We start from the raw sequence: 12,732 nt of genomic DNA on the forward strand, positions 1-12,732 counted from the left end.
AAGAAAAAACACCCTTGTTGGACGAATTTTAGTGCTTTCAGATAGGAATAAAAGACTTCTAGCTAGAAGTCTTTTATTATTTTAGTAAGAAATTACCTCTTTCTCAAAAACTACGTTACTTCAGAGGGAGTCGTGTCCCACAATGTTTCATACTATCAACATCTCTCCAATGTTCGTTACCAAGCCAGTTTTTAAGGTAATATTTGTTTTGAGTAACTACCAAACGTGTACCTTCCCTTTAAAGAGGAAGAAAACATACCATTAAATATGTTATTTTACCGACCTAACAAGGAATAGTAATTTTTTATGAAGTCAGTGTTCATGTTTTGTGTGATGTAGCTTATGTATGAAAATTTGGGCTTAACCCGTTGTGTGAGTTTGGAGAAAAAAAGTAATAAAAAGCACGATTCTGAAGTTTTGATTGTACCAACCAAGATAAGCTGTTGAAGTGTTGTCGTTTTAGATGTTCAGATAGAGTTTTCTTGACTATAATCTTCATTTTATAGGGAAATTTATTTGCATATATTATTTTATCTGTATATTACTTGCTGTTTTGTTGTTGTTTTACTTTTTTTTTAATTCAAAATTATATTATTTTTTTCTTTCTTCAGTTTATTGCTGCACCAGATAAGCTCTGGTTCTGGCTAACATGGAATTCTATCGTGGATTTCTTTACAATACCGCCAATCTTTGTGTCAATGTACCTTCATCGTACATGGCTAGGTGAGTACCTATCTGTATCTGTATAGTTGAGCCAGCAAAAAAATGTCTAAAGACACATCACACCAGCTCTGCGCATTGTGTGGATGGGATGGCTTAAAGTGCTTAGTGAGAGTGAAATCCCTCTTCAAGACTTTGCACAACATTCCACTCGACCCTCCAGAAAACACAATCTTCAATTCCATCAAATTCGTCACTCAACCAAAATCTACGGCAGCAGTTTTTTTCTGGCCACCATCAAGGACTGGAATGCCTTACCCGGTAGTGTGATTTCCAGCAACTCATTAGATATCTTCAAAGACACTCTCGCTAAGCACTTCAAAAGTTAAGCCATCCCATCCACACAATGCGCAAAGCAGATTCAAAATTCTATACCTTTCAAGTTTGCCTGGTTCTTTTCCCCCCGTTACAGAAGCCTTTATTCATTCTTCAGGTTTTCAGACAACGAAAGTGACAATGCTTAAAGTTTTTTGGGTACTTGTCCAAAACATTTTCTTGTTTTCATATTTGGTTTTACCCTAACACCGATGTGTTTAAAGCACTTACAGTATACTCAGTACTTTCCCGAGTCACTCATTGTAAACAAAAATCAAACAAACAACAAACAAACAGCAAAAAACAACCCAAAACAGACATATAACTTGGGTGGGATTTAAAACCCATGGCCTTTGCCATTCTAGTGCAGATGACTGACTATAGACCACCAAAATTGCCTGGTAGTGAGAGACATTTGAAATCCTACATGACGTGCTGAACACAGATTTCGTTTTCACGAAGAGACACTCTTGTTAAAACACTTAATTACTTATTAATAAAACATCCTTTTAGTATTTTTAAATTAAACCCGATTTGCATGATTTAAGATCTCCAATTTCATTCTTGGTAGAAGTTAATAATGTCAAAGTTTAAATGGCAAACATTGTCTGAAGCAATGATTTCAAAAATAGATTTGCATGATTTAAGATCTCCAATTTCATTCTTGGTAGAAACTAATAATGTCAAAGTGTAAATGGCAGACATTGTCTGAAATTATGAATGTTTGGCCGGGGGTGGGGGGGGGGGGGATAATTGTATTTTTGTGTAAATGATGACAAAGTGTCTACTGCTTGACTTCCCATTAATGGAGTTATCGTAATCCACTTCAAATCAGGACTTTATTGTGAAAACCCCACCTGGGGATAATAATTGCATTTCCCTCGTGGTGGTTTTTCTTTGCACTGACTTTTTGTGATTAGTATATTTAAAGACACTGGACACCTTTGGGAATTGTCAAAGACCAGTATTCGCACTTGGTGTTTATCCCAACATATGCATCAAAAAAACAGTAACCCGTCCTAACTTAGGATGGGTTCATTGCGTCTTCGGATACGGCTCTTTACTCGTCCTAAGATTAGTCCTAAGTTAGGATGAGTTTGGTGAAATCGCCGGCAGTGCCTTTAAATACAAATCTCTGTGTGAATGGATGGATGCGAGGTATGCCTGGCAGGATCCTGCAGTCCTTGGATCTTGCCAACGCCAGTATCTGGCGGTTTTTCACGAGACGCTAAGTGTGATTATAAATAAACTTAAGATTGTATTTGATTTGCTACAAATGAAAGACAAATGCAGAATGCGGCGAGAAGTAGGTTTGTGATTTTTCCTATGACCTTCAAGGATCCGAAAATAGAACGGTTTTATAATCGAGGCAGGCAAAGGTACAAAATACAAATGTTACAAGGTCATAACCAAATGCGAGGAAAACCTATTTAATGTATTGGATTTTAATCAAATTTAGCCCTCAAATTATATTTTGAAAATTCAGCAGTCTTTGGGCCGAATTTGTATGAAGCAGCAAAAAAGTGAAATACTTGACAGTTTCTGGAGAGTGATTTTGTATTTCAATTCTTGTCGCCATTAGTCTGCCAATCTTATATTAAAGGTACTATGGAGAGTTAAAGGGTTTGGAAAGCTTCCTTTAAAATAGTACTTGCTGAGGTGCTGTAGTTTTTGAGAAATGAGTTGAACAATGTTGTTGAAAAGGCGCTTTAAAAATGCTCTGTTGTATGTATGTAATGTCACGAAAAACAGTGTTAGCATGTACATGTTACATGTGTTTACAAGTTATGTAATCATAAGTGGTAAACACGTTTTACATGCTGAAATAATGTTCATCTCCTGAGACAAAAATTATTTTTGTGACATTGTTTTACTCAATTCTAAAAAAAACTACAGCACCTAAACAAGTAATATTTTAAGGGAAGCTTTCTACCATCATCTTTAAACCTTGTAAGTTTACTGTAAATCTGTGAAAGTTTGTGTTTTGTGTCGTTCAAAAAGTACCAAAACCCTTTAAGACACAGACTTAAGCCTGCCAGTATCGAGTTACAGCTGAGCATCCACTCTACTCCTTTCAAAGGATTTTCTCGTCCCAATTTTTGTGTGTAATTTGACACTGAACTTCTCCTTTTTTTTCTTTTCCGATTTTCCATCTCAAGGCTTGCGTTTCCTGAGGGCTTTGCGGATGATTCAGCTCTCAGAGATTCTACAGTTTCTGAGTATTCTACGGACGAGCGACACGATAAAACTCGTCAATCTGGTGACGATATTCTTCAGCATGTGGCTGACTGCGGCTGGCTTCATTCATTTGGTAATTTAAAAAAACGTTCTTGTCGATTGCTGGTCTCAAAAGATTTAAAAAAACGGGGTCTTCATTTAGGAACGTTGGAAACAGAAATGTTTTTTATAAAAAACTTGCATTGCGATTGCTGCTGGCTTTTTAAAAAGAAAAAAAAAAATATTGAGTCTCCAGTTTGGAACTTTCAAACAGAAACGTCTTAGAGATGTCTACTGGAGCAGATGTTTAACTTCATCACATGGTTGTTACCTGCCAATCCCAACAAGTTCTAATTTTGAAGTGTTTGTTGATTCAGAGGCTAGCAGTTTGTTATTTATAAAAAGTCAGGGCTCATCAACTTCAGGGGAAAAAAATCAACAAGACTGCAGGAATTGTAGCTCAAACCATTTACTGGACCAGGGGTCGACTTCATTGAAACTTAGTCCTAAACTTAGGACGAGTAACTCGTCCTAACTCGAAATAAGACTAGTCTTAACTCTTTGTGAAATCCATCTTAGACTATTTGTTACAAGACAAGAATCAAAGTAATAAAATCGACAGGCCACCAAGAAGAACCCAGCTTATAATTATTTTTTTCCCTTCTACGAAATCTGTCAATGTCATTAAAGACATGGGAAGTTCAACACGTTACAACATCCCATAGTGACATTTATACCGTGCAAACATAATAATGTCAGACAAAAGGTCTTGCATCGTTCAAGATCCATCTGGCCAGCCAGTCACTGTCATCTCAGATTCATTCAACTTAAAGGCACTGGACACCTTTGGTAATTGCCAAAGACCAGTCTTCTCACTTGGTGTATTCCAAGATATGTATAAGAAAAACAAATCTGTGAAAATTTGAGCGAAATTGTTCGTCGAAGTTGCAAGAGAATAGTGGGAAAAAAACACCCTTGTCGCACAAGTTGTGTGCTTTCTGATGCTTGAATTCGAGACCTAATCTGAGGTATCGTATTCAATTCAAATATATTAGTGAGAAATAACTTCTTTCACAAAAACTATGTTACCTCAGAGGGAGCCGTTTCTCAGAATGTTTTATACTATCAACAGCTCCCCATTGTTCGTTACCAAGTAAATTTTTATGCTAACAATTATGTTGAGTAATTACCAGTAGTGTCCAGTGCCTTTAACTCCTTCTGGTGACATTTAGGGAAGAATGTGAATTGATGACTGTAGTAGAGGAAGACATGGTAGTTAAGAGAGCAGCCGGGACATTCTTAAATGTATAAAAGTCTTTGACCTTAACCGACCCAGAAAATGCCCTGTCTTGATTATTGTTCATCTTTTCCAACTTTGATTTATAATTTTTTGTATTCGCTCACAGGTTGAGAATTCTGGTGATTTCTGGATTGACTTTAGCAATTCACAAGAAATTGATTACTGGACCTGCGTTTATGTGCTCGTTGTGACTATGTCCACCGTTGGTTACGGTGATATAACAGCCAAGACTACACTAGGCAGAGTTTTTATCGTTCTCTTCATCTTTGGCGGCTTGGTAAGTCTTCTTTGATGTAAATAAAAAGCAAAAAAATTGTTAGTGGCCCGACGTTTCGACCCTAGCAGAGTCTTTCTCAAAGGCTAAAGTGAGATATAAAAGAATATAGTTTGTTTTTTTCCCTATACACCGATGTTTCTGTCGCACTGTACACTAAGAACGTTTCCAGGTTCTGTGGAAAAAATCCACAGGCAAATCACTCTGGTGAGATTCGAACCCACAACCTTTGCATTGCCAGAGCAGATGTCTTTCCACTTAGACCAACGAGCTAGCCCTGTGGCTAGGACAGTTCAAATCCTATGTTGTGTCTTTTTACTGCTCTACCGGCCAGGCTTCGGACTGATGATACCCAAGCCTACATCCGTATGGACTGTAAAAGGGGTAACCCTGTTTCAGCCCTAGAAGTAGGTGGCAACAGCCTCTTGAAAAAAAATAATTGTAGCCCACACCTTGAAGTTGGCTTCAGGCCTTGTTTGTCTGGCGACTTGCATACAAAAAACAGAAAACAGCTATGATTTTGATAGATGTTAGGTGTGCATCAAGGATAAAGAATATAATTTTTTTTTTTTTTTTACATGTGCACTGGTTACTGTATTCCCACGTTCTGTGAAGAAAACAAATGGTTACAGGGCTATAACATTACCGAAAACTTTGTATGCCATTTCTTTTCAAAGAAGTCTGTGTTGTTAGTGTAGCTAATTGTTAAAGATGGTCTCCAACGTCAAATTCAATTTTGTGATCCACTCATTTTCCAATCGACTGAGTCCTCAGGGAAAGTGAGAAAAAAAAGTACAATTTGCCAACCGCACATTGAAATGGTGTAAGTTTTCACTTATTTGATACTCTTTTAGAGCAAAGTTGTACCTTTAAGTAGTTTGTCTAGACTTTGACGATCAAAATGTAGGAGGCGTTTAAAGTATTGGGTATCTCCATATTGGGTTTCTAGGTCGAGCAATGAACAATTAACAAAGTCCCTGTATGAGGAGTGTTGGCCTGGATATTCAGTAGATTCAATGAAACGGTAGAACAACTTTTTTGGGGAAAAAAATCGCGAGAAATGCGGCAGATTAAATTTTCCTGGCAAATAATTCTCAGATATGCGGCGCGACTTGGATGATTCCAATTGTATAATGACGGTGATAAATTGACCAGAAATTTTGCTGATAGACAGTGACTTGAGTAGGATAATTGACTCCTCACCTGCTGATCTCTGTCACCTTGAGTAGTTGCCTCACAATTTGTCAACGTAGAATGTAATAAAAGAGAGGTGATTAAGTCTTAAAGACACTGGACACTATTGGTAATTGTCAAAGACCAGTTTTCTCACTTGGTGTATCTCAACATATGCATAAAAAAAAAAAACTGTGAAAATTTGAGCTCAATTGGTCGTTGAAGTTGCGTGATAATAGTGAAAGAAAAACACCCTTGTCAGCTGTGTGCTTTTAGATGTTTGATTTCGCGACCGCTTCTAAATCTGAGTTCTCGAAATCAAATTCGTGGAAAATTGCTTCTTTCTCAAAAACTATGTCACTTCAGAGGGAGCCATTTCTCACAATGTTTTATGCTATCAACCTCTCCCAATTACTCGTCACCAAGTAAGGTTTTATGCTAATAATTATTTTGAGTAATAACCAATAGTGTCCACTGCCTTTAAACGCCCGTTTAAGACCGGCTGAGTCGAGGCCCTGCAGTTCGGCTGACATTTATAGCATGGCCTCGACCCCTGAAGGTTTCAAAGGCACGTTGGGTAATTACTCAAAATATTAATTAGCATAAAAATTCCTCGGTAACGAGCAATGGAGAGCTATTGAACATTGTGAGAAATGACACCCTACGGAGAAATGTAGTGTTTAGAAAGAGGACATTTCTTACTTTAATATTTTTTTAACCTGAGAAAGATGTCAGGTCTGAGGCCTTTCTCAGGCATCTGAAAGCAGACAAATTTCTACAGCAACCACATAAAACAAATAATAATAATAGTAAAAATTAATATAATTTTTTTATATATATATATAACAAACAAAAAAATAAAAAAATAAATTGCCGGCAGCTTTCCAAGCAAATATGCTGAAAGACTTTGTATATGACCAAGGACTTTGGATAATTGTTTTGTGGGAGTGGATTTGAATTGCTGCACACTACATTTAAGCACTCGGCAGTCACAGTGACATTAAGGTGTTTGAAATTAGACTCAAAAACACACTCAGCTTTGAGGGTTTCAACACGCACTAAAGAGTCCGGACCCTATGCATAGAGTGCTCTTGATAAACATGCTTTGCACTTAATTATTATCATCAGGAAAAAACGGTGGGGCGAATAAGTTGGCAATTAAAAATAGATTGAAACAAATTGATAATAAACTGTGTTATTTAGACATTTCTTATTTTGTCACGTTTCCAACTCAACAAAACTTTTGTTTCATGGTACTCATAGTTTGTCATTCTATTCTTTGTACATAGGCCATGTTTACCAGCTATCTACCGGAGTGTTTTGAAATTCTCGGAAGACGGAAAAAGTATCAAGGATCGTACCAATCAGAAAAGGGAAGAAAGTGAGTCAATGGAAAACTTGTTTATATTGTGCTTGTTTGTCTTTTAATTATAATTTTTAAATATGATTACACTCTGAATTTTTAGTAATTATCGATTAAAAAAATAAGGTCCCACTTGCAATGTTTTGAAAAACTAGCTACACTTCTGCCGTTGACGGCGTGCGTCAAAATGACAACATTTGACGCCTTGTGTTGGTTTGTTGCTTTGTTGTTGCAACAAAACACAGATAAAGCGGAGCTCCTACAAATGCGTAATATAAATGACGATGTCACATGCCTTTTCTTGGTTTTTTTCTGAAAAAGTTTTATAATTAAAGTCTGTTTATTCTAGCGTGAACTCAATTTTTTTTATTGTTTGCAATCATTCAAAATGAACTTCAGCATCGATCAGCTGTTGCCATTTTTCGTTGCAGCTGGTCTTTTAGATTATATCAAGGTTTATGTTATTATTCAGCATTATCGTTTAGATCTGGGTGATTTGCTAATAGGTAATTCTTATAACGACCCTCAACAATTCCATCAAAGATTTAGAAGACGGGTTTCATTAGCAAACTAAAAGTCCTTATAAAAAGGTGCTTTGAAAAAAGAAGCGTACAGTTTCTTGAAGAAAGGAGATACAATTTCTTGAAGAAAGAAGCAGACAGTTTCTTGAAGAAAGAAGCGTACATTTCCTTGAAGAAAGAAGGGTACAGTTTCTTGAAGAAAAAAAAGCATACAGTTTCCTGAAGAATGAAGCGTACATTTTCTTAAAGAAAGAAGCCTAGAGCTTCTTGACGAAAACAAAGAGGAGGCAGCTCATTATCTACTTGTTAATTGCTCCCTAGGGCCCCAGCTGAAAAGGTCAAGTTACCTTAACTTACTGAATATTTTTCCCAGGACTCAATAAATACAGACCCTGGGGAATCCGTCTCCTTCCTCTGTTTGGGGTTGAAGCAAGAGAAATAGATGGAGTTGATAAAAGAAAATTCAGAAAGAAAAACAAGAAGTACTTGGACATGCTTGAATTGAGTTGATTGTTATATCTGGGAGCAAATTTTACGGGGTTTTAAGATGCATGGCCAAATTGGGTTAATGGGAATTTTGAAAAATTCCTACAGCTTAAGGAAGTCTTTTATGAGAGGTCCTTGAGTTTATTTAATATTTTTCGGAGAGGTCTTTTGAGTGTAGGAATTGGAACTTGTGAATCGTGAACAGTAAGAGGGTCGGAGTCAAGGCTTGAATGCACAGCAAGGAGGATTGCTTAGCTTGAGGGGTCTTGAGGGTTATTAAATATTGGAAATGAAAAACTCTTCCTGGTGACATGCTGAGTGATAACATCAAGATCTTGATGAAAACTGAAGGAACAACAAAAGAATTTTTTTTCATGTTTTGTAAAGTGCATTAACAGATTATGGTTTTGGGAAAAAAAAAACAACGGTTTCATGTTTTGTATTATGCAGTAATACATTTAGATTCTGGTAAAAAAAATCAAAAAAAAATCAGGATTTTAAGTTTTGTATAATGCAGTGTTTTGATTTGATTTTGGAAAAAAAAAATAAAATCTGTAAGGTTTTTAGGTTTTGTATAAGGCAGTAATAGATTCTGTTTTTTGGAAGAAAAAAAAAAGGATTTCCAAGATTGATCAGCCTCGGGAAATAGTTGAGAAATATTAAACATTTGTTATCAATCGTTGTCAATCAGAAGTGTCAGGTTGTATCCCCACGGTTGTTGCGATGAAAAATCGTGCGCTTTATATAAACAAGTCTAATATTTCTCAAATATTGCATCCAATAAATGTTGAGATACTCTGAAGTGCAAGTGAAAAAAATATTTAATCAAATTGGGAAAAGAGAAATTCCACCTGCTGCGATGGCTGAAGGGGGGGGGGAAGGGGTGAGATGTGAGAAGATTGGCAAGATGCCAAGATGACCCTGACTTTCATAATCTCCTGCTGTCATAGAAAGATGAGGACTCGTGACTTTCATAATCTTCCGTTTATATTTAATATTTAATCGTATGCAATTATAACACACAAGTGATTAACGCGACACAATTGACACTTTGATAGAGAGATGAGGTATCTTTAGAGACTGAAACTTCACGCCTGCGTAAAAAAAAGAAGAAAAAAAAAGTCTCTCGAAAATACCCGGCGGTGTGAAAAATAACAGCAGGTATGAGAGATTGATGGACGTCAAGCCGGTGTCGATGCTGGTGTTATTTCCACAAAGTAATTTCAGATTCTAACTGATGTGAAATGTATGCTTGGGTTGTTTCGCACTACTTTATTTATGAATTTTCCCTCTTCACTTCACCTGCAAGGTTCGGAGCGCACTGTCAGTGCCCTGGAGCTGATATGACACGCACTCTTTATTCTGAAGGACGGTGGCATACATGTTGATGTATATTCCCTTTTTTTTTTTTTTCTTTTCTTTACCACCTATATACACTGTTGTGTGTTAGAACTATATACTCAGTACTTTCCCGAGTTCTGTGAACAAAATCATCTATAGGGGTATTACATGGTTGGGATTGGAACCCACGACCTTTGCCTTTCTAGAGCAGTGTCTTACCAACTAGACCACCGAGATTGCCCGGAAGCGGGTATTGCAACAATTCAATAGATGTTAAGTGTGCATTAGGGATAAAGAATATTCATTTTGGTGTATTTCACCCATATATGACGATGTGTGTTGATAAGAATAATTTATTGATTTTATATTGCGCTCTCTCAAGGACCAGCCTGTTCGAGGGCGCATAACAGTAAAAATTGCAAAAGATTAAGAGAATTACATGCATAATTGTTAGCACTGTATACTCAGTACTGATGTAGTTGATGGAGTCAGTACTGATGTAGTTGATGTTTTCTTTCCCTTACTGCCACATAAACAAAATAACGTTTTTTTTTTTTTTTAAATCATAAAAAACAACCTTTTCAGCTGATATTTTTTCCAAAATGTACAGGTTTGAAAAGATGTTTTTAAGAAGGTTTTTATTCATGTTGGCAAAGCAAGAACAATTCTTCAAATATTTACTTGGGCTACACTGTGCTTATTTGTTTGAAAAAGTTTACAGAAAATGTCATCTAGGAGTTACATTTGTTTGACAAAACTATTGAAAACATCAAAAACACACAAACCCTCTGTATTATAGTGATTGTGATGATTTCTTTATTCTTGATTTCATATTTGGCATGTCAACAAAACTTAAAAAAAAAAAAAAAAAAAACCTCCCTCCCCATCCGCAAAAAAAAAAGGACGATCAACAATTTTTTTTATATTTTTATGTGGCCTTATGTGGATATTTCACAGAACTTTTAAATAAAAGTGTGCTCGTTTCTGTAACCCTTCATGTGTTAGACCATAGTCTCTACACAAAGTGCTGGCCAGAGGTGTGTACTTTGAACACCCTGTTTTTAAACGTTGACAGCCTGTTTTATCTGTTGCATAGAAATGTATTGCAAGTGCACCGTTTGGACACTCGGTTTTGTAAATTCCCAGCAAATGTGGACATCCTGACTAAGATCTTGTCTCTGTAGATATTTTGTTGTTCTGTATTATTATATATGGACAAACTTTGATTCACACATTTTTTTTCATCAATATCCGATTTATACGTCTCCATAGAAACCCAAACCCACTATCCAAACAAGGTTGCTTAGAAACAACCAGGTGTTTCGCACAACCTGGGGTTGAAGTACATTATTTATGGATTTTTTTCACCGATGCATCCTGTGGATCAGACTGTTCTTACACACTTTTAGATAATTATGAGCATTAAGCCCGGTTCATACTTCCTGCGAATGCGAATGTGATACGAGTGTGGACGTCACAAATTCGCAATGAATAATTCGTAGGGGTTGAGTCGTGCTCAACTTTCTTGCGTTTGCGATCGCAAGAAGTATGCACAGGGCTTTAAGCTCATACTTCCTGCGAATGCTTCGTGCGAAGCGAATTTCATTGCGTCACAAAACGGAAAGGGAGCGCGAACCTTGCTTAATTGCCATTTATAGGTACAGTTGATTAGTTTTTCTGTCTCAAGAAGCGGTAACCAGTTTTAAGCGTTAACGGCAACTCGTACCTTTGGTTTTTGAAACACTGTGACTGTTTTAATCATAAAACTATCCAGTAAACATTTTCATTTCAAAAAGTGGTCGCCTTTTTGAGATATTGTCAAAAATCTGCAAGATGATTAAAAAAATTACTGTTACTTTTTATCAAATCAAAGTTCTGGTGGTTAAGTCATTGGAGTGTGGGTTTGAATCCTAGGCATGACACTTTACTACAGTTGCTTCTCTTCACCCAGGTGTATAAATGGGTACCTGCGATGGTAGAGGTTGATATTGCATATGAAAAAGTCTTTGGAGTGCTACGGTTGCGCAGGCTGTATACTCCCCAGGGAGCTGAGAAAGATTAAATGTTTCATGATTATTTATTGTGATATTTGGAAATAAAAAACAAACAAACAAACAAACAAACAAACAAATTAATGTTATTGGCTCAATGATTACCGCACTAATATAAAGTGCATTGCGATTGATACGGTTGTTGTAAAATAAGCTGAATGAGAACTAGTTGTTATTGTTACTTTCAATCTGAACGTTATGTAAGAAGCCGTCAAAATAACCATTGATATTCTCTTTAATAAGAAGAAACTATAAATTAATAGTAAACTTGCGGGTACAACCATGGGTAAAATCTTGTTTGAAGGAGTGGTGGCTCTGAAAAGAGCTGGTTAAGTCTCGATTCTAACAGTATACTCTGCTCGTCTTCAGGAGATTTCACTTTGTGCATTTTTTCTTGTTTTCATTGTCTAGGCATATCATCTTATGTGGACACATCACTTACGACAGCGTGGCTAACTTTCTTAAAGACTTCTTACACAAGGACAGAGACGACGTCAATGTTGAGATAGTTCTCCTCGATAAGTGAGTAATCAGTTAAAGGAGAATGGATGAGAAAGTGTAGATTCGTGGATAGAATGTATACGAAGTGATGGCAGGTACATTGTCAATACAAATCTACACTTAAGAATCTATTCTCTGACTTACAGACAGTGGACACTATTGGTAAATGTCAAAGACCAGTCTTCTCACTTGGTGTATCTCAACATATGCATAAAATAACAAACCTGTGAAAATTTGAGCTTGATTGGTCGTCGGAGTTGCGAGATAACTAAAAAAAAACACACAAAGTTGTATGCATGCCGATGCTTGTTTTCGAGACCTCAAATTTTAAACTTGAGGTCTCTAAATCAAATTGTTGGAAAATTACTTCTTTCTCGAAAATTACCAATAGTATCCACTGCATGCCTTTAAAGCACCTTGAACATCACTGTGTGACGGATGTGCGCGCTATATAACATAAGAATCAACTG

At 36.5% G+C, this 12,732-nt stretch overlaps 1 protein-coding gene across 11 annotated transcripts in view; it reads left to right on the forward strand.

Annotated features, from left to right (window-relative positions):
- LOC117303636 (calcium-activated potassium channel subunit alpha-1-like) overlaps window positions 1–12,732 on the forward strand; it is a 97,207-nt gene that overhangs the window by 38,162 nt on the left and 46,313 nt on the right. For all 11 annotated transcript variants that reach the window (XM_033787852.1, XM_033787858.1, XM_033787859.1 and 8 more), the window contains exons 4-8: window positions 612–723; window positions 3,195–3,346; window positions 4,659–4,829; window positions 7,289–7,380; window positions 12,173–12,283. In XM_033787852.1, the coding sequence (XP_033643743.1) occupies window positions 612–723; window positions 3,195–3,346; window positions 4,659–4,829; window positions 7,289–7,380; window positions 12,173–12,283 (638 nt within the window). The remainder of the gene's footprint in view (window positions 1–611; window positions 724–3,194; window positions 3,347–4,658; window positions 4,830–7,288; window positions 7,381–12,172; window positions 12,284–12,732) is intronic.

The sequence above is a fragment of the Asterias rubens genome, chromosome 20 (genome assembly GCF_902459465.1).
Source record: "Asterias rubens chromosome 20, eAstRub1.3, whole genome shotgun sequence".
NCBI classification, from domain to species: Eukaryota; Metazoa; Echinodermata; class Asteroidea; order Forcipulatida; family Asteriidae; genus Asterias; species Asterias rubens.